Source organism: Enhydra lutris, unplaced genomic scaffold (assembly GCF_002288905.1).
Source record: "Enhydra lutris kenyoni isolate GAN:26980312 unplaced genomic scaffold, ASM228890v2 scaffoldscaffold21, whole genome shotgun sequence".
Classification (NCBI taxonomy): domain Eukaryota; kingdom Metazoa; phylum Chordata; class Mammalia; order Carnivora; family Mustelidae; genus Enhydra; species Enhydra lutris.
The window spans coordinates 27,805,450-27,831,228 of NW_019154105.1; the positions used below are offsets into that span (position 1 = coordinate 27,805,450).

General features: G+C 38.4%; 1 protein-coding gene across 3 annotated transcripts in view; it reads left to right on the forward strand.

Annotated features, from left to right (window-relative positions):
- Nucleotides 1–25,779, forward strand: part of LOC111148913 (FRY like transcription coactivator) — a 262,986-nt gene that overhangs the window by 93,451 nt on the left and 143,756 nt on the right. For all 3 annotated transcript variants that reach the window (XM_022505700.1, XM_022505701.1, XM_022505702.1), the window contains exon 4: nt 25,044–25,243. In XM_022505700.1, coding sequence (XP_022361408.1) covers nt 25,124–25,243 — 120 coding nt within the window. In that variant the 5' untranslated portion in view covers nt 25,044–25,123. The remainder of the gene's footprint in view (nt 1–25,043; nt 25,244–25,779) is intronic.

The window sequence follows — 25,779 nt, forward strand, 5'->3', positions numbered from 1 at the left end:
CAGTTATGCTTTGATCATTGAATTTACTTATTCCTTGTGGTATTTAAAGGATACGGTAGCATAAATGGGTCAATTCAAATGTATTGCCACATATGGAAAACCACATGCTCTCTTGACCTTCAGCATCATAGTGAGCTAATTATGGGGTCCAGACTTTTTCTTCTGACAGTAACAAAAAATTTGTTGGGTTTGATTAGGGAATTTTCCTACTCTTTTGAAGAGCAGATAGGCTTCGAACAGTGTCAGTTTCCAGTTTCAGAACGATTCCTATGGAATACAGTTTTGAAAATGTGCATTTTATTTGACCAGAAGATCTCTCGCTATTTGTTGATATTCCGACTGTGAGATTCCCTAGGGGAATTATGTGCTCTATTAAGAATAGAAGGCCCTATGTTTTGAAATAATCCCATTATTATAATAGAGTTCCCTCTTCTGAATAAGTTGCATGCAGCAGAGGAAACTTTGTCCTGAGCTGAGCAGTTTAGAAGGCTGATGGGGGCTCCGCCACAGCGTTCATTACATCATCTTTTCATCCCATTAGCCTGCGTTCTCTCCGGTGGGTTAAGTGAGGCAGTGGACTCTGTACCATTAGCCTGCTGAGAAAGTCACCGCTTGCTGCTTGGGGGTGGAGAGAATGTACTCCCAAAATCACCTAGAGAAGACTGATGTTGGAGTGGGATAAATACCACCGATCCTTTTTTTTTTTTTTTTCTTCTTCTTCTTCCGTTTGGTCGGCTGTTCTAGGAAGTGATTTAAAGACCTTCTGCTAGACCCGAATTTGTTTTGATCCCGAAGGCCCTTAGTGAGAAAAGTTGGCCTCCCTTGTCTGTTTACTAGCAGTCAGTAGTGAGTGACTCCACTGGAGGCAGCGGGAGACACAGCTCCTCAGAACGGCAAACAGGAACAGAAGCGGAAAAGATCATTGGGGCCACGTGTATGGCCACCTCAAGAAAGGTGACGCTGTCCTTCAGGCCACTTGTAATAAACTCGTAAGCTTTTATTCAACGGGCGAGTTCATCTGCATTCAGCAGCCTTTCCACTATAGTCGTGCGTCACTGCGAGACTGCATGGTAATGAAGCCAAAGCACTGTGGGCCAAAACTCTGCTGCTTGTGAGAGGAGAAGGGACAGCGGCTTGGGGAGAGAGATCAGCACATCCGCGGCTGCTGCTGCTGCTGCTGCTGGGGCCGCTCCTGCTGCTGTAGCCCAGTTGAGACACAATGTTGAGCCTACAGGATTCTGTGTTTTTTGAAATTAGCATAAAGTCCTTGTTAAAGTCCTGGAGCAGCAGCTGTAAGTATAAATATTCCTAAATGGGAGAAATGCTGATGTATGATCATGGCCCTTCCTTGCATGCTAATTCTTTAGACCAGTCCAAACGCAAGAAAAGCTGTTGAAAATAACACGAGGAGTATTTTCTTGGTTGGCAATCAGGGAGACAGATCGAAAATCTGGACGTGCACACGCTGGGCAGTTGTAATACCGGCAGTTAAAGAGTCTGAGGCTGAAATTGACCGGCGTTGGTTTTCTTGGTAATCTGTATCATTCTGGCAAAGTTTCTCTCAATTGGTCCAGTACAGGGGGGGAAATGACAGATAGCCTCTGATCTCTGCAGGGTCATCGGATCCCAGTACTATTCCACAGTTCTGTTAGGACAGGATGTTTGCTTGAAACCACATCAGCTATCCAAAAGCATCAGACAATTTAATATAATGATCACAACTTTCCCCTGTTCCTATAATTGAAGTTACAGTGAGTAATTTTCGTGTATATAGTGAATTTTCTGCTAAAGAATGTTCAAAGTTTAGGTAGCTCAGTAAAACTAACGTCACTGAGTTACTATTTTGTCTGTAATTCCCTTCCTAATACATAGGTTTGGCAGAAATGCTAATTTTTTTCAGTATTTCTAGTTTTTTTTCCAGTGGTACTTGTCTCTGAAGACCTGAGAGCACTTATAGCAATGATTTATTACCATAGCCTGTTTTTTTCCTTTTTGGTCAAAATTACCTTGATAATATGATACCCAACTAATGAAGTACTCAAACAAAGATTCTGTTATAATGTCTGTTTCGCCCAAAGAAAACTGAAATGTAGAAAAAAAATATGAGTCTTCCAAGGTCATACAGTGGCAGAGAACTGGAATTAGAACCCAGTTGTTCTTGCTCCCAACTGTGCTTCTGGTGCCTGAGCAAACTGATGAATAAAAGATGAAAGACTATATTTAATTTTTTCTGGTTAACTCCTTACCAAAATATTTATTTAGTGTAGTTTTGTTTTGTAAGCAAATAATACAGATGGCCAAATGTTGACATAGGGGGAGAAAACCTCTTAAGGTAAAGCCTTATGGAGTATAATTTGAGGAGATTTGTGTTTTGCCAAATAGACTGCATTTACAATCTCCGTATTTCTTTTATTTTTGATCTGTAAGGAATTCTTCCATATGGAGATATTGTTGTGCCAGATGGCAGAAAGTTATCTTAGTTCTAGGAAAGTTTCTTTTTTTTTTTTTTAAAGATTTTATTTATTTCTTTTGACAGAGACAGATCAGAAGTAGGCAGAGAGGAAGGCAGAGAGAGGAGGAAGCAGGCTCCCTGCTGAGCAGAGAGCCCGATGTGGGACTCGATCCCAGGACCCTGAGATCATGACCTGAGCTGAAGGCAGAGGCTTTAACCCACTGAGCCACCCAGGCGCCCCTCTAGGAAAGTTTCTAAGTGAATTAAAATATTGGGAGAATTATAACTGAATTATAATTACTAATTTAAATTAAATACTTTTACTACTGCAAAGTGGAATACAAGAATGCATTTTTACTAAAACAGACTGTAGTTTCTAATCTTTCTTTCCCCCCATCCCTCCTTCCCCCATCCTCACCATGTACTTTTTTAAAAATAATAAGACAGTTTTATAGTGAGAAGGAAGCTATAATTAATGGGTTCTTCTATAGGAACAGTGCTTTAGATTATATCACAGCAGCTTGTCTTGTAAAAACTTAGTTCACTTAGATATTTTTGAATTATGTGGTTATTTTGTTTTGTGACCATTTAAACATTTCTTCATGTCATTGCCTGAACCGTGTAACCAGCCACCGCCAAATCTCATGTAATCACATCCCCTGAATCCAAAAGTGAACCCAAAACAGATGTTTATAAAACCTTTACTGTTAGCTGTTAGTAGTATAATGATTCAGGTTGTGGGCATCCCTTTGCCCTTGGCCGTTCATGGTACGTATCTCCTGAAGGTGTTCTTACAGTTGTAAAGCGATAGGTTAATATTGAGAAGACAACACAAAGTCTCACTGTTCACTGAGGCCCCCACTAGGTCTGTTCTAGCCCTGGAAATTGGGAGAATATTTGTCTTTTACCATTTATCTGCAGATGGTCTTTTTAAAATCTCCCCTTAGCCCTATTGTATTTAAAAAGAAGAGAGAGAAGATTAAAATATGTTTAAAACCCTAGAAAAGGACAGCAGTTATCTGTCTCTGCCGAGGACTGTGTTAAGAATCCAGCACTTGCATCAGCCAATATTGACTGAGCATATACTATACTGTAACAAATGGACGTGATCTTTGCTCAAAAGGAGCTTCTAGCTTAGTCGGAGTGCTAATATGCATAGGACGTTAACAGTAAGGAAGTTCAGTGAGCACACTTGCATATGTATCATGTCTTACCACGTGACTTTTACACGTGAAAAGAATGGGGGGTACAAGACCGAAGGAATCCTATTGGACCACAGGGGACACCCCCTTGTGGTAGACAGCACTGCCACCCACAGTTTCCCTGAGCCAGAAAGCAGGTTTGGGTTCACAGCCCTCTCACCCGTACACCACCTACCCTCCATGCCTTTCATCCACTTACCAAGATGTATCTTGCACAATTTCCTTAGACTCTCCTGCCTTCTCTTGCCAGAGCCACCTAACTTAGTTCAGGCCTCTCTTCCTTATCATCTGGAATACTGTCATAGCTTCCTTTTTGTCCTCATAGCCCCTTCCACGGTGCGGCCAAGGGCTCCTTCTAAAAGCCCACTCTTAAAGTCTCTCCCCTCCTTCACAGTCTTTTTTATCGCCTGGGGGATGAGCCCCTGCTCATTCTGTGTCTCCTGTTGCTAGGCTTGCCCAGTTCCTGCTGTATTTGTGCCTTGTATCTGCTGCTACCTTTGCCTGGAGTGCGCCCCCCTTGTCCCCTCTGCCCCCCTTGTCCCCTCCGCCCTCCTTGTCCCCTCCGCCCTTAGGCCTGCTTCAAAGTGAATTCTCCATCTTTGAAGACCCATCCTTTTCTTCCCTTAAACATCACGGAATCATGCTTATTATCACTTCCTTCATGGCTTTCTCTACCACTTCAATGTAAGCTCCCAGAGGGCAGATTGTCTTTTTTGTTCTTTGCAAAGTTAATACTTCTTTGTATACTTAATGCTTAGTTAAGTTCTCATAACTGTGTAGGCAACTAAGAGCAAGCTTGGGGATGCAGTCATTTTTGTTGGGTTGGATTAATAACGGGAAAAAGGAGGATAAATATATGGTCCCTCTTCTACTATGTGTTTATTATTATACTAGAGAGGTCTCTAAGGGGAATAGTTCCTGAAGCAGGAATTTATTAAATGATACCTTAGTGAATTAAAAAAAAAAATTCAGCATTTTACTCAATTCCGTTTAGTGAATTTCCCAGGAAGAATAGAGAAAAACCCAATTTATAATAGCTTTTGTGTTAAACAAAAAAAAAAAGGAAATGGGAAATAATTTTCCCATTAAGTAAACTGTATATTTCAAATGTTACCCTTAGCGTTGGTGGTATAGTGGTGAGCATAGCTGCCTTCCAAATGTTGCCCTTACTCTCCTTAAAAAAGAAAAATTAAATTTTTTGTCATTGAACAAAACTTAATAGCAGTGCATGTTATAGTTCTTGATCATTAAATGACAGTGTTTCACGTTTATAAGATGCGTTTCCCATGATTTGTATTATTGTTAAATGCTACCTTTTATATTAATCGCGAGAGGCCCTCTGGTTTCAAGGCCTGCTTAGCTGGCAGAATGTTGATACAGCGCTGCTGAAGTTTGATTATAGTTGAGCTTACTTCTTTCAGTAACAACAATGAAGTGACATTCATATGGCCTAAATTCAGGATTTTGTCTTTGTGCCAACCGTTTTAGGCATTACTTCTTTTAAAAACTGAATCAGGAACATTCTGTTAAACCAGCTGTGTAGTGAGGATGTTATCATTAAAAGATTGGCTTAGTTCCCTAAAATTGCTAAGACAATGCAAGATTCAGTCCTGAGATCTATTCAGTTACACATCTGCAGTGTTAATTATGGTCACACACACATTATCAATATAATACTTCTTGTAAACATATTTATAAGATTTATTTTGCATTCATAATTTTACAACAGCTAGTGTTTCAAAAAGTTCAGTTATCACAGACATAGAGGAGATACGGACTTATATTTAACCACAATTTTTATAAATTAAAATATGAATGAGGTATGGTATGTTAAACAATCTGCATAAATTACTTGGGCTTTTGCACAATGAACAAAGTTCACAGAGTTTTTAACGCTCAGAGATGTTTTTCCTGGATTGCAAAAATAGTAAATGTCAGCCCCAGAGGCACAATTATGCATTTATCTAAACTTCAGTTAAAATTTGTATGTCTTTTGATTGAAATATTACTACTTACCATGTATTGAAGTAATTGTGAGTCAGGTATTGTGGTAAGTACATATATTGTGTGTGTGCGTGTATGTGCATATACAGTCAAGTTATGTGTACATACATTTATTCTATCTCATGTAAGCATCTTGAAAATTTGATGGAGCAAACTATTATTGCCATTTAAAAAATATTGGGTTTATGATATGTAAGATATCTATAATTCACATACTATAATGTCATCCTTTTAAAGTCTGTCATCCAGTAGTTTTTAATGTGTTAACTAAGTTGTACAACCATCACCACTCTCTAGTTGTAGTACATTTGTGATTCCTAAAAGAAACCTCATACTCATTAATTTACTGTCCATCTCTACGGATTTGGCTCTTTTGGACATTTTATGTAAATGGAATCCTAATAGGTGTCGTTTTGTGACTATCTTCTTTCACTTTCCATATTTCCAAGGCTCATCTATTAGTAGCATGCATCAATTTATTTCATTACTTTTTCTGACTGAATGATATCCCATTGTATGGATATACTACATTTTGTTGATCATTCATTGGTAGATAAATTGCTGTTTTTTTAATAGAAGAGTAAATTGGTGTTCATATAAGTTTAAGAGTAGTAAGAACACCCCCCAAATACCCAAACTCCCCCCACCCAAGTTTTATTGAGATGTAATTAACAAATAACATTGTCTAAGTTTAAGGCATGTAACATAATGATTTAATATATATGTACATTGCAAAATAGTTACCACAATGAGATTAAAATCCATTACTTCACATGGTAGCATTTTTTTCCTTGTGATGAAAACTTTTCAGACCTACTCTTCTAGTAACTTTAAAAAAAATACAACACAATATTGTTAATTTAATATTTTCAATAGAGTATAGTTACCATTGTACATTACACACCAAATTCTCTAGCTAACATCCTTTAATTCTTCATGTTTCAATGGAAAGTCATCCCTGATCTCTAGTGATACTTCAGAATTAACAGTTTGGGGGAAGGGTGGGTGGGCAGAAGGGATATGACATGGTGGGCAGTAGAGGACACATGACCAATCTGGCTGGAGCGGAGAAGCATGGGAATGAGCTGGAAAGGTAGACCTGGGCCAGAGCGTGTCTTGAAGACTTAACTATGGATTTGGAGAACTACTGATGGACTCCATGACAGTGGTTGGGATGATCTCATCAGGCTAATGTTTTTCATGGAATGGTGGTGGGGGTAGGAAGAGAGAGGGAGGTACTGTGTATGGGAAGGAGTTAGGATGTGACTGCTGCAGATCAGACGTGAAAGGAAGGTTGAACAAATGAAGAAAATGTCATTTCTTTCTTTCTTTTTTTTTTTCAGCAAACATGTATATAATGCCTACTACATGAGTAGGTACTCTTCTGAGTGCTTCATGAAATAGGAACTCATTTAATCATGGCTATGAGAAATATTTAAGAGCTGGGAACAATAGATATGGGAGGTGAAGGAGATTTTTAACTAAGTTTCTACACATGAATTCAGTAGGGTAATTTATGTTCTCAGTAACATTAATTTCAGAGATGGAACCATTGAGAGTTAAAATTGATCACAGTGTAAAAGAATCACTTATTGCTTATTGCCAAAATACTCTCTCATCCCTCAGAGAAATCTGTCTGCTTTGGGAAATGAAGCCTAGACAAAGAAGCCAACTCATTGTGCTAAGTGAATAGTTTGAACTCTGTGATGGTCCCTGAATTTAGAGTTCTAGCTGCAGACATCATTGAATTTAGGAATCGTGGGTCTGCTTTATCCATTTAGGAAATACAGATTCTAACTCCTTAAGCTAGTTTTACAAACTCATTTGGCACAGATACTTTATTTTCTTCTTCTTCTTCTTCTTCTTCTTCTTCTTCTTCTTCTTCTTCCTCCTCCTCCTCCTCCTCCTCCTCCTCCTCTTCTTTTTTAAGATTTTATTTATTTGTCAGAGAGAGTGAGAGTGCGTGAGTGAGCGCACAGCAGGGGAAGCAGCAGGTGGTGGGAGAAGCAGGCTCCCCACCGAGCAAGGAGTCCCATGTGGGACTTGATCCCAGGACCTGGGATCATGACCTGAGCCGAAGCCAGGGACTTAACTGACTGAGCCACCTAGGCGTCTTGATACTTAATTTGTGTGTGAGAAGTGTAACTGATTCTATAACTCATTAAATATTTAGTTTCATGGTTTGTTTGAAAATTTTGTATTGGTAAGTATTAGAATAAAGCATATAATTTACTCATGAGAAAATTCAAAAGTGGAAAAATCTAAGATGAATGGTCATAATATTCATAGGTGTCTAAGATTATTCAAAAAGGACAGTGTAGGGGCACCTGGATGGCCCAGCTGGTTAAGTGTCTACCTTTGTTAGCTCAGGTCATGATCCCAGGGTCCTGGGATCGAGTCCCACATCGGGCTCCTTGCTCAGTAGGGAACCTGCTTCTCTCTCCCCCTGCTCTTGCTCTCTCTCTCTCTCCCCCACTCAAAAAAATAAATAAAACTTAAAAAGAAAAAAAAAAAGACAGTGTAACATCTGTGGCAAGTTTCCGATCTGCTGTTTTATAAACCTGGGTGTCATAACCTTCCCCTGTTTGTACCTTCTGTTGTAGTTGTTTCTAAACTCCTTCTTGGGGTGCTTGGGTGAGTCGGTTAAGCATCCAACTCATGATTTTAGCTCAGGTCATGATCCCAGGGTCATGAGATCAAGCCCCGCTCAGGCTCCACTCTCAGCATGGAGTATGCTTGAGTCCTTTTCTCTCCGTCTCCCTCAGCCCCTCCTCCATACTGCATACTTGCTCTCTCTCAGATAAATCTTTTAAAAAAGAACATAAAACCTCTGTCTTATTATCAGGCCCTTGGTCCTATCCTATGCTAAGATGGTAGGTTTCGGAGAGCCCTAGCTTTCTTGTCCAGACAATTCAGCATCGGCCCAGCCTCACTACAAGCTTTGGCCTGACTTTGTTCTTCATTTCTAGTGTCTGGGCTGCTACTCCTTCTTGTGTCAAAGAATGGAGGTCAAAGCCCTCACCTCTACTTCTTGGTACTTCTTCCTTCCAGAGCCTTGCCTTGTCAAACAAACTCTTTGGTAACTGTTTCCATTAAATACGGGGTTCTGCTTTGCTCCTCAAGAAAATGAAGTTCTCATCCAAAAACAACTATTAGGACCCGAAGAGAATCAAGTTCTGCTGATGTACCTTTTTATTTTATTTTATTTTATTTTATTTTATTTTATTTTTTTTTTTTTAAAGATTTTATTTATTTATTTGACAGAGAGATCACAAGCAGGCAGAGAGAGAGGAGGAAGCAGGCTCCCCTAGAGAGCAGAGAGCCCGATGCGGGGCTCGATCCCAGGACTCTGAGATCACGACCTGAGCCGAAGGCAGCGGCCTAACCCACTGAGCCACCCAGGCGCCCCTGATGTACCTTTTTAATGATGAGATATACCTCCCTTATCACATGTCCATGTACTTCCTGTACTTAGACTTTGTGGAACATACCTGTTCGCTAACACGTAACTGTTGTTCTTTCATGGGTCTCCATGGTGCTTTTTACCTGTTATCAGACTCTTTCGATGCCATGTTCTGCCTCCATTACTAGATTTCTCAACTACCTCCAGCATGACTGATGTTCAGCCATTATGCATCCTTATGGCTGTACTGGGATTTGTAGTCAGAGTCAGTTCTAACTGTCCCTCTGTACCAATGGCTAAATATTTGAAATGTGACAACTGACAGGTACCTGGCCTACATTAGTGGTTAAGCACCAAATCATTATCATTGAGTTCTGGCTTGTTCCAATGTTCCAAGACTGGCCATATTCTTTTAGGTTTCTTTTCTGGAAGGAACCATGTTTATAGTTTCATCACATTGATGAGACAGAGTTTGCTAGCCTTTTGCAGGATGGAATGGGGTTTGTTCTCTTAATTATTCCTCCTCCTAATCTTTAATGCATGATGTCACAGGACACAGCCTAAGTGGAATTTCTTATAATTTTACTTTGAATCTTCTAGTTGATGGAAGCATGGTGTTCCCCAATTTTAAAAAACTTGCTAAATGAGTAAAGTTTTAAGGGTTTTTTGAAAAAGAGAATTCAAGAGAAATCTGTTTGGGGGAAGACTGTGGAAGCCAGATTCCAAACTGTCAGACCCATTTCTATTAGATGATAATGCATTGGAAATGTGATGGCAGTTCATAGTAGAAAATCATATGGATGGTTTAGAAATAATGCATGTATTTATAGACACCTGTGGCACAGAAAGTGAAAATAGCCATAAAAATGAAGGATGAACTAATACCTATTAACATATTAACAGTGTAACAATTTATAAATTATATATGATAAATGCAGATTTACCTTAAATGCATTAAATGAATATTTTTTATTTAAAGTAATCTTCACTGATGTTTAGAGCAGCTTTAGTCATACTTGCCAAAACTCGGAAGCAACAGAGCTGTCCTTAAGTAGGTGAGTGGGTAGATAAACTGTGGCCCATCCAGACAATGGGATATTAAGTGCTAACATGAAATGAACTGTCAAGCCATGAAGAGATTTGTAGGAAACTTAAATGCATTATTACTAAGTGAAAGAAGGCAGTCTGAAAAGCCTACATACTGTAGACTTCCAACTATGGATGTTCTAGAAAAGATAAAACTATGGAGACAGTAAGAAAAGTAGTTGCCAGAGGTTAAGGGGAAGGTCAGATAAATAGATAGAGCTCAGAGGATTTTTAGGGCAGTGAAACTACTCTGTAGTATACTATGTTGATGGATGCCTTTGTTCAAACCCATAGAATGTAAAACACCAAGAATGATCTCTATGGTAATCAATGGCCTTTGGGTGATTATGACGTGCCCAGGTAGGTTCATCAGCTCTAACAAATGGACCATCCCGGTAGGAGATGTTGGTAATGGGGGAGGCTATGCATGCGTGGGAGCAGAGGCCTATGGGAAATCTCCATTCCTTCTTGTTTTGCTGTGAACCTAAAAGTGCTCTTAAAAAAAAAAAAAAAGTGAAGTCTTAAAAAAAAATTGAAAAACTAAAAGCTTCACAGAAAATGTTGGGGCAATATATGAATGAGTCATTCTTATTGTAGGGAGACTGTGGAAGAAAAGAAAATGATGATTCCAATAAAATGGCCTTAGTAACACCCTTGAAGGTAAGGCTAGTGGTGCATTTTTATGCAGAATACAGAGGCGTGCATTCCACGGTTTGATGGGCCCGGCCTCACTTGGTTCAAATCGGAGTCACTTTGGCTGCTTTGTGACATTGTTAGCTCATCCGCTAAGAAGCACAGGTAACTGTGAAGGAAGTTTTTTCAGGAGTCCACGCGGAGTATTCTTAATGCACTCAAAGCTTAAGCATGCAGGAAAAAGAAGGCATTCCTTTCAGTACGCTGGGGTTTGGTGACTAGACTGGTTAGAGGATACAAGGCATGGGGGAAGGATTGATGTGATGGTTCTCGAGTTCTCGTCACTGAAACCTCACCCCTCAAAATCACCGAAAACGGGAGGCAGGGGGTTCTTAGGGCACCAGGATACGTGTTTTGGGGCGCGGTTCGGGGCGTGGTTCGGAGAGCAAGGGGAGGGGGCTGAAACCACGAGAGAAAAAGCAGTTTGTCGAGATTTCTAGCTTGAACTGGGAGAACGACGTATGACTTTTTAAAATTAGGTTTTTGAATTGTTTTATTGATCCTTCACTCTGCTTCCTAGAGCGTTCCCCCAGTGACATGCTTTTATTTAACAACTCTCCGAATTGCCTGATGGATGTTATTTGTGGTTATTCTGTACCCAGGTTTCCTTATTTCTGGTGTTTTTGAAACTTTCTATTGATCAGAATTAGTTTTAAGTAAAATCACTGTAGAGAACCAACTCTTCCACCGAAGATGAATAGTGTAAGGCAATGATTCTCAACCTTGGCTGCGCCTTATAATCGGGATGGGGGCTTGTCAAAATCTTACAGATGCCTGGGCCTCCCTCCAGAGATTTTGATTGTGATTTAAGGAATTACCAGAGAAGGCCAGCAAAGACCGGGATCGGGTCAGAAAACTTGACTTTGCCTTAATGCTGAGAGTGGATATGAAATCTGTTTCAGGAGGTGGAATTGTAATAAACAGTCTGACAGAGACAAGTTTTTAAGTTTGCCAGTTTACTAATTTACAATGAGAAACGTGCCAAGTGGGTGTTAATGCTAGGGCTGGCGGGCACTCCTTCCCTCTCCTTGTGGGGTAGGTCATAGGAAGCTAAATTCTAATCAGAAAGTTGCATGGAAAGCCTGTAGATCAAAGAAATTAATATCTGTGGAGCTTCCTTTAGGGGCCAGAATACTCATCTTTTTGTTCAGCCTACTGGACTGTACTTGGGTGGACGTTATATTTCTGTCAGCAGTAGGTAAAGTGTTCAGTTTCTCTGTACCTTGCCAACAATAGAGCTGATTTTCTCTTTAATATTTGCCAGTCTGATGTGTAGACAATGAAAGCTTATTGCTACTTTTGATTTGCATTTTCTGGGTATACAAAGTTTGAATATCTTTTTCATATATTGTCTTTTCAGATTTGTTCTTATGTGAGTTGCCTAATTACATTTTTTTTGCCAATTTTTGTCTATTGTGTTGTCTTTTTCCTGTTAATTTCTAAGAGCTCTTTGAATACTTTATATTAGCTCTTACCTACATTATATTTTTTTCCAAATTTGCCCTGTCTTGTTTATGGTATTGTTTGCCTCATGAATATTTAAAATTTTCATTTGGTTGAATGCGTTAATCTTTTTAAAATAATTTTGGGTTTTCTTCCTGGGCCAACAGTCTTCTCTCTCCTGGATTCTCTATGTTGATTCCTAAGTTTTTTCTTTAAAACATTTTAAAAACTTAAAAAAACTAATTTTCAACATCCTGTTAATCTAGAATTTGCTTTTTGAATATAGTGTATTTTTTTCAGATGCATAGTCAGGTGATATTCCAAAATTATTACTAGATCATCTTCTTCCTTCCGATTTTGCCCCTGTTGAATTCTTATTCTGGGATTTTTTAGGAGGCTGTCTGGTGTTTTACATTAATCTGATTAATCTGTACTTATGTTTACTGAATTGATTACTGTTATATTATGTTCTGAAATTGTTTTATATTTTGATGTAATGTTTCAAATATAGTTATAATGTGTTCTGATTATAGTTTTGTGGTTTTCTGATTAGGAGATTCTCTCTCTCTCTCTTTCTCTCTCTCTCTCTATATATATATGTATGTATTTATTTTAGTTTTTTGACAGAGAGTGAGCGAGCAAGCACAAGTAGGCAGAGCAGTAGGCAGAGGTAGAAGGAGAAAGAGGCTCCATTGAGCAGAGAGTCCCATGTGGGGCTCGATCCCAGGACTCTGGGTTCATGACCTGAGCCAAAGGCAGACGTTTAACCAACTAAGGCACCCAGGCGCCCCTCTTTATATATTTTTTTAAATAATTTTTTAAAGCTTTTCTGGGATACGTATCAGTAGTAACAAGAAATCCTCATTATGTGTACCCTAAGATGGTTTTTTCCCAGTACAACTTAAAAAAATAGTATTGAAATCTTAAATTGGAATTGTCATGATTGATATATTAATTTTGTGAGAACTGACCCTTACAATAAAAAGTATTCTTACCCACAAATAAGTCTTTTCATTTGTTCAGGTCTTCTTTTATGTTCTTTAAGAGGTTCTCTTAGGGCGCCAGGCTGGCTTAGTCAGTAGAGCACAAGATTTCTGATCTTAAGGTCATGAGTTCAAGCCCCATCTTGGGTGTAGAGATTACTTAAACGAAAAAAAGAGGTTCTTATAGTTTCCTCTATAAAAGTCCTGTTTTCCTTTTTAATTTATTGTGACTATTTTTATATTTGTGAAGAGAAGATTTTTATCTACTTTCCTTTCTAGGTAATTATTGCTTTAATAAAGAAAGCTTTGTTTCTTTTTCAGTATTTATAACAATGATTTAATGTTTTTGTGCTGTTGCATTTACTTATCTCTTAACCTTCTGATGTTAAGTAATAAGGCAAGAGCCTGCATTTTTGTTTAGTTTCTGTTTTTAATTGAAATAGATTTGGTGTGTTGAAACCCAGAATGGTGTTTGCTCCTCATGTTTGGTAAATAATTTTGTTTTCTTTGTCTCTGGCCCCTCAATTATCTTTAGAGTGCGGTTATATCTCTTTGCCTGCTTCTGAAGGGTGGGCCATACAGTTACAGTGCTTTCAAGAGTAATCCCAAGAGTGATAGAAGGAAATCTAAGGCAGTCTAAGCCCTTGTGAGCCCCTCTTAGTTGGCTCCCAGTTAAGATATTAGGAGGAAACCCCTCTGGTCCTGTCTTCTCCCACCGTCTCAACCTCATGGGAATGGAGGATTCAGCCCCCTTATTAGACTGCGCTTAGCTTCTTGGAAGGCAGAGAAGATGGTTATACATCCATATGTAGTCGGTGACTTCCCTCAGGCCCTGAGTCTACATATATTTGCTGGACGAGGTCCTGCAAGGTCCTGGTGTTCCCATATTCCCTTCAGGGCTGTCCTTGTCCTGATCCCCAGATTCTTGTCCCGCTAGAAGAGGAAAGTCTGCCACAATAGCTTTTTTCACTGGCAACAAATGTTTTTATGGGAGGAGGAGAGGAGAAGAAAAACGAAAACAACTTTCTTGTTACTACTGATACGTACCCATGGTTGAGATAGAATTCAACCCATTCATTTTCTCAAGGGAAAACAAAAGCTTAGAAAGGTTAAATAATATGACCAAGATTATAATGATACCAAGTAGCCAAGTCAAGTTTGGGCCCTGGTCTTCTGACTCCTGGGTTCATGCACATTTTAAAAAAATACCACATTATTTCTAGATTTTTAGAATAGTTCCTTAGCTGAGTTTCTGACCGTTCAAAGAGTACAAGGAAATAATAACCTCAGGGAGATTCTAGCTGAGTGAATAATGGATTATTTAGAGATAGGTCATTTTTCTTGAGCTTTATAATAAGCGTTATTTCTGTAGTAGACTTCAAGTAAAAAACACTGGAAATGTGCCAAGGATGTCATGGGACTTCTATGTTTAGAAACTGTTTTCAGTAGGAATAGTTTAGAGTAGGATAAATAAACATTTTAGGAACAGATGTCCAAAGAACAAGCAAAAGTCTTAATTTTTCTATCCATTGTAATTCCACCAGAAGAAAAAAATGTTGGACTGAATGGTAAGAAAAATGATGGCATTCACACAATAGAAATTCAAAGTATTTATGATTAGAATTAGTAAGAACTACATACTCTGATTTTAAACATTAATAGCTTGAAGAGTGAATAAAAATTCAAATCCAAAAAAAGAATTCTATAGATCTCTTATGAAAGAAAGTATACTTTTGGGGGGCAGTTGAGGTACACAAAGGAAAATAAATTAATGACGATATGCCAGGTTCCAGACAAGAAGTCTTAATTAAAATGTCAGTTTTTTCCCAATTACTTTATGAAGATATGCATAAGCCTGGAAGTATAAGTGAAAAACAGTAGCTGAGAAATTACTGAAAATGGTGAGTAAACAGCAGTATTTGTGCCAACAGATAATAAAGCCTATGATAAAGGTACAGTAATTAAAAGGAGGTCCTGATACAAAAGCAGATTTTAAAAATTTGATGATGCTTATATTTTATTATCTCACCATGATCTTTCTACATTTGTTATTATGAGACTGTAGTTTCACTGTGTCATTAATTTGGTAAATTTGTGATCAAGAAAGGGATCACAGCCTATCACTCCTCAAAAAGACAGGTATCCAGGTACGAGATTTAAAGGAACAGTCCAGTACAAATAGGCCTAAGAGGTATTTGCAGCCTATGTCCTAGGCCTAATTCACCTCCAGTCCTTTTCCTCTTTAAAAGAATCTCTTCACAGGGCACCTGGTGGCTCAGTCGGTTGAGCATCAGACTTTTGGGCTTAGTTCAGGTCATAATCTCAGGGTCGGGGATTGAGCCCAGTGAGGGACTCTGTGCTCAGCGGGGAGTCTGCTTGAGATCCCCACCCCCACCCCCCGCTTGCCCACTCTCTCTTTCTCTCTCTCATAAATAAATAAATAAATATCAGTCTTTTAAAAGAAATTTATTCTCTCAGCTTCCCTCTATGTATATAACCAGGCAGGGCAAAGCATCCAAAACCAGAATCTTTTTGTTGTTGTTGTTGTTGTTTTGTTTTGTTTAGGATTTATTTATTTTGCTCTATTTACTTATTTATCACTCCAAATAAACTCCAGTTGGATGACAGATTTAAATGGGAGAAGTAAAACTAAGTAGATAAAAAGGAGTTAAAAGAAAATATAGGCAAATATCTGTCAAAGTGGGAAAGCTTTTTCTTTATAGCCCACTTTATGTAAATGAACTTGAAGATGCAACCAACAGATTTGATTTGGGAAGCAGTTATTCTAAGCGAATAGTATGTTAACGATCTAGACCTTTAAAGAATTAAAAAAAAAAAAAGGATGTATCAAAATCTGGTGATTCTCAAGAAAGTAAAGCCACTGATCTGAAAGTTCTTAGGAATTGAGGACCTGACTTCATTATTTCATGCCCATGTGACAAGCGACTTTAATTAGAAGTCAGCTTCCTCATCCTAATTGGACAGTAATTTGAAGAGGTATATTCTGGATCTAGTCCCTGCTAGGAATTTTACCACCTTGCTGTTAAACCCATGGTGGCTTGAAATCAACCATGATGACTATATTTACACAATAGAAATGGGCAAATGATGTGAATCAGAACTTTTTTTTTTTTCCCAGAGACATTTACCAGCATATCATTTGAAATAGGAATAAGTTTGTGAGAACCACAGAGAACAAACTGATGGTTACCAGAGGGGAGCTGGGCGGGAGAAGGGCTGATAAATGTGATGGAGATCAAGGAGAGCACCTGTGGTGATGAGCACTGAGTAACGTGTAGAACTGTTGAATCACTGAATTGTACACCTGAAATGAAGATAACACTGTATGTTAACTATACTGGAATTAAAATAAAAAATTAAAAAACAGGTTTTTTAGGGTAACAAGATTATATGCAAAATACCTTGATAACATATAGATAATGTTTCATTTCTGTCAAATAAGATGCGAGTTTCCTGCATTTCTGAAGAAATTTTGAGATTACAGCAAGCTATGTGTGTGTGCACTGAAGTCATCAAATGACGCTTTCATATTATACCTCAACACCCACAGCATACCTATTATTTATCTTTATTTCTTCTTCTGATACAGTTGCTTCCAAATGTGCAGTTTTTCTCTGGATAGTTTGTTGAGAGCTTACAACAACCTAATTGGCCTCACCACCAAAAGTTGAAATTTGCTATTATTCCCTGATACTGATTTTGCTAACTTTGTTTCTCCTTTCAGTCTACCATGTAACCTGATTTGTGTTTTTGACATTTTTATTTTTAATTGATTTATAATCTGTTTCCTTTCTCTCAGCTTGATCCAAGTACATTATTGTTTTAAGCTTTAGCTTGAGCTGTTGTTTATTTTGACTCTTCCCAGGCGTCTTTGGTTCTGGCTGACAGGGATAGAATGGGCTTTTCTTTTGGTGTTTTTTGTTTTTTGTTTTTTTTAAGATTTTATTTATTTATCTGAGAGAGAGAGCGCACAAGTGGGGAGGACTGAGAGAAGCAGGCTGTCTGCTAAGCTGGGAGCCCCATGCGGGACTCATTCCCAGGACCCTGAGATCGTGACCCGAGCCGAAGGCAGATGCTTAACTGACTGAGCCACCCAGGTGCCCCTTCTTTTTGAGTTAAAAAAAAAAAAAAAAATTAACAGACTTTATTTTGTAGCGCAGTTTAAAATTTACAGAAAATTTGAGCAGAAAGTACAAGCAACTCCCATGTACCCCCTTATCCTGCCCCCATTTCTCCTATTATTAACATTTTATATTAATGTGATATAGTTGTTATAATTTATGAACCTACTTGACACATCATAATCACCCAAAGTCTATAGTTTACATTAGGGTTCACTCTTTGTGTTGTCTATTCTATGGGTTTTGACAAATGTAATGATATGTTCCCATCATTACAGTATCATACAGAATAGTTTCGGGATCCTCAGAATCACCTGTGACCCCCTATTCATCCATCTCTCCCTCCAACCCCTGGCAATCATGCTGCTTTTTACTGCCTTCAAACTTTTGCTTTTCCTTTCATGGCATACAGTGGGAATCATGTAGTTTTTCGGATTGGCTACTCTCGCTCAATAATACACATGTAGGTTTCCTCTAAGTCTTTTCTTGGCTTAATCATTCATTTTGTTTTAGCACTGAACAATATGCCATTATCTGGATGTGCCAAAGTTTATTTTTCCATTCACCTACCGAAGGACATCTTGGGTGATTCCAGGTTTTGGCAGTTATGAATAAAGTTGTTATAATTATCCATATACAGGTTTTTATGTGGACATGTTTTTAACTCCTTTCAGTAAATACTAAGGAGCATGGCTGCTGGGGTCATATGGTAAAAGGATGTCTGGTTTTGTAAGAAACCTCTAAACCATCTTCCAAAGTGCCTGTACCATTTTATATTTCCACCAGTGATGAATGACAGTTCTTGTTGCTCCACACCCACCACCTACATTTCATGTTTTCAATGTTCTGGATTTTTGGCCATTCCAGTAGGTGTGTGGTCGTATGTCATTGTCCTTTTAATTTGCAGCTCCCTGAAGACCTGGTGTGGAGCATCATTTCATATGCTTAATTGTCATCCCTGTGCCTTCTTTGTTGAGGGATCTGTTCAGATATTTGGCCCCCCCTTTTTTTTTAATTGGGTTATTTTCTTGTTGACTTTTAAAAATTCTTATATATTTTTGGATAGCGGTCCTTTATCAGATATATATTCTGCAAAGATTTATTTTCCCAATTTGTGCCTTGTCTTTTCATTCTCTCTCACTTTTAAAAAAATATTATTTATTTGTTTGAGAGAGAGAGATAGAGAACGAGAGCGAGCACAAGCAGGTAGAAGAGCAGAGGGAGAGGGAGAAGCAGACTCCCTGCTGAGCAGGGAGCCCGCTGTGGCTCCATCCCAGGACCCTGAGATCATGACCCGAGGTGAAGCTGGACACTTCAACTGACTGAGCCACCCAGGCGCCCCCTCTTTTCATTCTCTTTACAGCGTCATTTGTAGAACTGAAGTTACTAATTTTAATAAAGCTCAGCTTATCAATTTTTCTTTCAAAGGCTTCCGTTTTGGTGTTATATCTAAAAAGTCACTGCCAAACCCAAAAACACCTAGCTTTTCGTCTGCCTTATATTCTGGGAATTTTGTAGCTTTTTATTTTACATTTAAATCTATGATCCATTTAGAGTAAATTTTGGTTAAAGGTGTCTGCTCTGTGTCTGGCTGACAATTTCTCTTCCGCCTCTGGCCGTTGATGTCCAGTTATTCCAGCATCATCTGTGGAAAAGTCTCCTTTTCCCATTGATTGCCTTGCCTTTGTCAGAAAGCGGTTGACTCTGTGTGCATCTATGCCTGGGCTCTCTGTTCTCTTCCACCAATCTATGTGTTTTTTCACCAATACTACACTGTCTCTTTACTGGAACTTTTTTTTTTTAATTATTTTATTCATTTGTCAGATAGAGAAAGAGCACAAGCAGGGGGAGCATCAGGCAGAGGGAGAAGCAGGCTCCCTGCTGAGCAAGGAGCATGATGCAGGGCTCTATCCCAGGGCCCTGGGATCATGACCCGAGCCAAAGGCAGACGCTTAACCGACTGAGCCACCCAGGTGCCCCTTTCCTGGGACTTTAAAGTGAGCCTTGAAGTCGGGTAGTGTAGGTCCTCCAGTTTTTTCCTTCTCTTTCAGTGTTGTGTGGGCTGTTCTGGGTCATTTGCATCTCCATATAAACTTTAGAATCAGCTTGTTGATATCCACAATAGAACTTGCTGGGATAGGCTTGCTTTTACAAACTAAAAATTTTGGTTTTGCTTTTTAAATTCAGAAATATTTTTAACATTTGTTCTTGTTCCAAGGCCATTTACCTCATACTTTTTTTTTTTCCTTGGGTGGTCATCAAAATTTTTATTGTTAGCTTGTGTAAGTAGTAATGATAATTTTTCAAAAAAAGATTTTTTTACTTGAGAGAGAGGAAGTTGGGGGAGGGGCAGAGAGAGAGAATCAAGGTGAGGCTTGATCTCATAACCCATGAGATCATGACCTGAGCCAAAACCAAGATCAGATCCTTAACAGACCGAACCACCCAGGTGCCCCATTGTGAAAGTAATAATTATGATAGCAGTTGTATGGAACTTTGTTATTCTTCTGCATTTTTATACATAAACATATGTGTGTAATATGTCCGTACATATAGAAAATTGTGATGATAAAGTAGGAATTTTTACCCCTAAAGAACTTTTCTCAGAGGTAAGCCAACTGTAGGCATTTTTCATAGACTCCACTGGGATCTTTTTGAACTACAGCTACCTGCCCCCAATCTGAAATATCCCAGTTGTTGAGAATCGCTCTGTATTTTGAGAGATGTTACTGTTTAGAGTGCTGTGCATAGGAACATAGTGGAAGCAAAAAAAAAAAAAAAAAAGCTGAGAATCGTTGCTATAAAGTAAGAAAATGGACACCTGGGTGGCTCAGTTGCTTAAGTGTCTGCCTTTGGTTCATGTCATGATCCCAGGGTTCTGGGATCAAGTCCCACATTGGGCTCCTTGCTTAGTGGGGAGCTTGCTTTTCCCTCTGCCCGCCCTCCCCCCTGCTTGTGTTCTCTCTGACAAATAAATAGATAAATTCTTAAAAAAAAAAAAAAGTAGTAAAACCAAACACATCTCACTTTCGGAGTTACGTCTTCTCATTTGTCTGCTCTCTTTGACTGAATTTAAATTTATTTTATAAGGGTCTAGGTGTCTTAAAAACATGAAAAAGATAACTATTTTAGTAAATATGCTAGGTACAGTGCTATATAGAATAAGCTGTCCAAAAATATCATATTTATTTTTTAGTTGCACTTTATCTAAAAGAAAGAATACACGTGCGAGCTTATAGTCCCATGTTTTAGTTACTCAGGTCTTGCGTTATTTCCTGTCAGTAGTTAGAGTTTAGTGAATTATAGTCCAAGGATGCTTGATATGACATTGGGCTCCTACAATTTGTAATTCAATGCCTGAACTGCGTTCTTAAGAATTATGCTCTAGGGGTGCCTGGGTGGCTCAGTCGGTTGGACGTCTGCCTTCGGCTTGGGTCGTGATTCCAGGGTCCTGGGATCAAGCCCTGCATTGGGCTCCCTGCTCGGAGGAGAGCCTGCTTCTCTCTCTCCCCCTCTGCCTGCTACTCTGCTTACTTATGTTCTGTATCTCTCTGTCAAAAAATGAATAAAATGTTCAAAAAAAAAAAAAGAATTATGCTCTAACAGGTATGTCTTCGTTCTCTCATAAGCTTACATAAAGTTTTCAAAATTTTATGATAACATATAGGGAATTCTTACTATTTTACATTATAAAACGTTTAACTCAAGCAGTGAGATGATGTCAGGTTAATCTAGTTATGTGGAAACTAGTCTTCTCACCTTGCGTAGAGAGATGACCCTTGTTCTTTAACTATTAGCTGAATGTGAGAAAAATTCACACATCTTTACCAAAGCTGAACATTATAGTGAAATACAAAACTGGGAGAGGGGGTAACCACTTTGAGAAATGTTATCTAATTTTTACTTGTTTAAAAAACATTAGTAGAGTTAAATATTGTCTTTTGTCTAGTTTTCAGTTTGGGGGTGAGGGTTTTTTTCTAACTGACTTCATTAAAGCTTTGTGGGTGGAGGTAAATTGATTAGCTCTGTGTTTGCTCTATGTTGCAGATACTCTTCTTGCCTTTTAATTTTTTTTAAAGATTTTTATTTATTTATTTGACAGAGAGAGAGAGAGAGAGAAAGACATCAAAAGTAGGCAGAGAGGCAGGCAGGGGCGGGGTGGAAGCAGGCTCCCCACTGAGCAGAGACCCGATGTGGGACTCCATCCCAGGACCCTGAGATAGTGATGAGCCGAAGGCAGAGGCTTTAACCCACTGAGCCACCCAGGCGCCCCTTATTTTGGTTTTATGTACTTATTGTCTTACGACCTTTTCACACCTAACTCTATACATTGAATATTTTCCCGTGCCATTCAGTATTTTTTTTAACAATGTCATTTCAACCATCTACAGAGCATTCTGTTTATTAGATTATAAAGATAATTTACTTTGCCAGTCCTTAACATCAACGTTAGATTGTTTTGTGACCAGAAATCTCATTGAGTAGGTATGTTCTGTATTACTTTTTGATATTAATGGAGTCAACAAGCATTCATGAAATACTAAGAAATACAATTGAAATAAATTAATTTGTTTGATTTAAAAACATTCATTTTTCATAAAAATTGGATTTTCTCAAGCTTGAGATATTTTTATTTTGAAAGGTAGTGCCGATATTTGGAAGAGAAATCTTTAGTTAGAAGATAAGTGTAGGTTGTTCTGAAACTTTTGGCTTTATTGGCAAATTTCTTTTTTTTTTTTTTTTAATATTTTGTTTATTTATTTGACAGAGAGAGATCACAAGTATGCAGAGAGGCAGGCAGAGAGAGAGAGGGAAGCAGGCGCCCTGCTGAGCAGAAGAGCCGGATCCGGAGTGGATCCCAGGACCCTGAGATCATGACCTGAGCTGAAGGCAGAGGCTTTAACTCACTGAGCCACCCAGGCGCCCGGCAAATTTCTTAAAATATGCTATTTTGATGCCTAGAAGTATTTGTTTATGCTTAATTTATACTTTTTAGGAAGTGTAAGACGGTAAAGGCAAATTATTTGAGAGGTCATTTTAGCTAAAGTTTTTTTCTTTTTTGGAGAAACTGTTAAAAAAAAATGTCATTTAAAAAAGGTTATACCTTGGGGCCTGAATGGCTTAGTGGGTAAAGCCTCTGCCTTTGGCTCAGGTCGTGATCTCAGGGTCCTGGAATTGAGCCCTGCATCAGGCTCTCTGCTTAGCAGGGAGCCTGCTTCCCCCCTACCCCCGCCTGCCTCTCTGCCTACTTGTGATCTCTCTCTCTCTCTGTCAAATAAATAAATAAAATCTTAAAAAAAAAAAAAAAGGTTATACCTCATCAAAGTCTAGAATTTAAATACCAGATTTATTACAAGGCTTCTTCGGTTACGTTTATTGTAAAGTTAAAGCCAAAGAAACTTTGTAACTGCTATGATCTTATGAATCTCATTTCAAGGTTTACAGATCTTAATTAAAAGAAAAGATATATTTTGTTAACTATGACCTTAAGTCAAAGTCTTGAAAATGTTTATCCTCGTTTTTATGTCTAAAATATAAATTAACCTTCTGGAAACTATCTGAGTAGTTTTTGTTGTCATTGTTGTTTACTATTTTATGATTTCCTATGGTTATCCAACATAATATGGATATAAAATATAGAGTTCTATTAATGATCCAAAATAATTTCTTTTAAGATCTCTATTTTTCACAGTAACAGTTGTGAACAGTTTCTCTCTTTTATAATACACAATGTTGGATCATGGAACAGAGTAAACAAACAGGTCATTGTTTAAAATAAATAGTGTGTACTGTGTTCAAAGGACTGTGAATTTTTGTTTTGAATTGTTCTTATTATATAATTTTAGTTCTAGAATACAATACATAACATATTTTGATTTGGAAGTGTTGCAAAGATATTTAGTTTTAGGTGCAATATTAACAATTTGTAATATTCTTTAGATTATTTTTTAATATATAAGCATCATGCATGACTAATTTTTAATTTTGGTTTTGGAGGGGAAATACTCTGTTTTGTGGGAAAATAAATAAATAAAGATTATGACTAGGACATGAAGGGAGGCCAAGTATTTGGAAATTCTTTCAACAATTTTTTTTCTTAATTTGCAGTTATTTTTTCTGAAGTAAAATATTTGTATTTTGCATTACTTTCTAGAATTTTCTTTTGGCGTTATCATGCGTCACTTTTATTTATTTTGGCACACTATGGTATAGTAGGGTTGGGTTGGTTTGCTTTTTTGACAGAACAGTTTATTGGTTTGGAGAGTATGTATTTAGAATAAATTTGCCCCATAGTTATGTAAACACATACGGAAATTCGGCATGTTTCATGTTTTCATGGAGGGGTTTGCTTTGGGGACACCTAATGCAAGGGCATTACCTGGAGATCAGGTTGGGGTAGAGAAGTACAAATTTGCAGGTTTTCAGTGAATATCTAGGCCACAGTGACGTGAGCTGAAGTTTGGGAAGGGAAGGGTCTGTGTTACACAGCCGGCTGAAAGACCGAGGTGACTGGATAAAGTGAAGATAGGAGGCCCAGCAGTCAAGAGGACAAAACCTGTGACGATAAAGAGCCTGTAGCAGTCGACGTGTGCTCTTTTTATACCCCAGCTGGGGCAGGCACTGGGACATCCCTATCTGAGGACATGGCACCACTGCCCTTTGAAAGATAGCAATAAAAATCTTACAAGTCTTTGCCAGTTCCTTTCCTTCACCTTAATGCCAGATTCACTAACACGTAACAAATGTCAAGTCCTTTCCTTCTCTCCTGTGCATTCCATCCTCTTACCCTGAGCTAGTATTGTCCCACCTGGGCCTGTGTAGTAGCGTCCCTGAGTACCCATGCCACCTTCCAGTCCATTCTCTGGAGGAGCTGGAGAGATCTTTGAAGAGAAGCAAGATCCTATCCCTCTCCAAGTTAATACTTTCCACTGAATTTTAATTTCACTTAGAATAAAATCTGATTTTCCTACAAAGTTCTAAATTCCTGACTAATGATTTTGACCTCGTCTGAAATTGCCCGTCACTCCCTTAAGCTCCAGCCACACTGGTCTCCTTTCTGTTTATCAAACATGTTTATCAAACATGCTCACTCAGTTTAGCGCTTTCTGTTCCTGGTGCTTTGCCTTGCTGCCTCTTTTTTGCTATCCAGATGAGTTCAAATGTTGCTTCTTCAGTGAGGCCTTTTCCTAATCATGCTTTCCCAAATAGATTCTTTCAGTGCTCTAACCAGTCGTGTTTCCTTTATTCCCGTCTGTTTTATTTCCTTCATTGCACATCACTTTGTTTAGAATTGATAAATTAGTATGTATTTATTATATACCCAGTATATGCTAAGCATTGTTCTAGGCACTTGGGATTTATTGAGTGAACAAAAAAGACAAAAGAAAATCCCTGTTTTTAGGAAATTCACATTAGTAGGGTCAAAAGAAGAACAGTACATAATAAACAACACATAATTACAGTTGGGCAGTTTGTGAGAATGTAGCAAGTGTAATAAAGAAAAATACAGTATGATCATACAGATTGGGAGATCTGGACAGGGTTTAGGGACAGGAAGCATATTAAATAGGGTGGTCACGGTGGGTCTCATCCTTGTGTTGATAATTAGAGTTCTTTTGTTTCTTTTATTTTTAGCTTCAGCACCAGTCAGCAAAGTGAATAAGTACTGTGCTTCCGCCAACTTTCATTCCACTTTGGGAAAAAAGAATATCAGCATGTCAAGCATTACGATTGACCCAGATGTCAAGCCTGGTGAATATGTCATCAAGAGCCTCTTCGCAGAATTTGCTGTTCAGGCTGAAAAGAAAATTGAAGTTGTAATGGCTGAACCCTTGGTGAGTAGAGCTGATCTATAAATCTGAAATATTTTCTTAACTTTTGCATGAACCATTATAATACAAAGTTTCCAAAGGAAATAATGTACTTGAAAAAGAATTAAAGGAAGCCAATCTAAAAAGGCTGCATACTGTAGAGTCCCAACCCTGTGACATTCTTAAAAAGGCCAAACTATGAAGACGGTAAAATGACCACTGGGGACAGGAGCTGGGGGTGGAGGGATGAAGAGGCAGAAGGAGGAGGATTTTTAGGGCAGTGAAAATAGTCTGTGTGATACTGCAGTGGTGGACACATGTCATCATACGTTTGCCCATACCCACGGAACGTACAATGCCAAGAGTGGACTGTAATGTCAATTATAGATGATTAGGAAGTTGTCATTGTAGTTTCATCTGTAATAACAAATGTACCACTCTGGTGGGGAGGCTAGGCCAGTGTGGGATGGGATATATGGGAAATCTGTACCTTCCACTCAGTTTTGCTGTGAACCTAAAACTGCTCTAAAAAAATAAAGTCTAAAAATTAAGAGATAGAT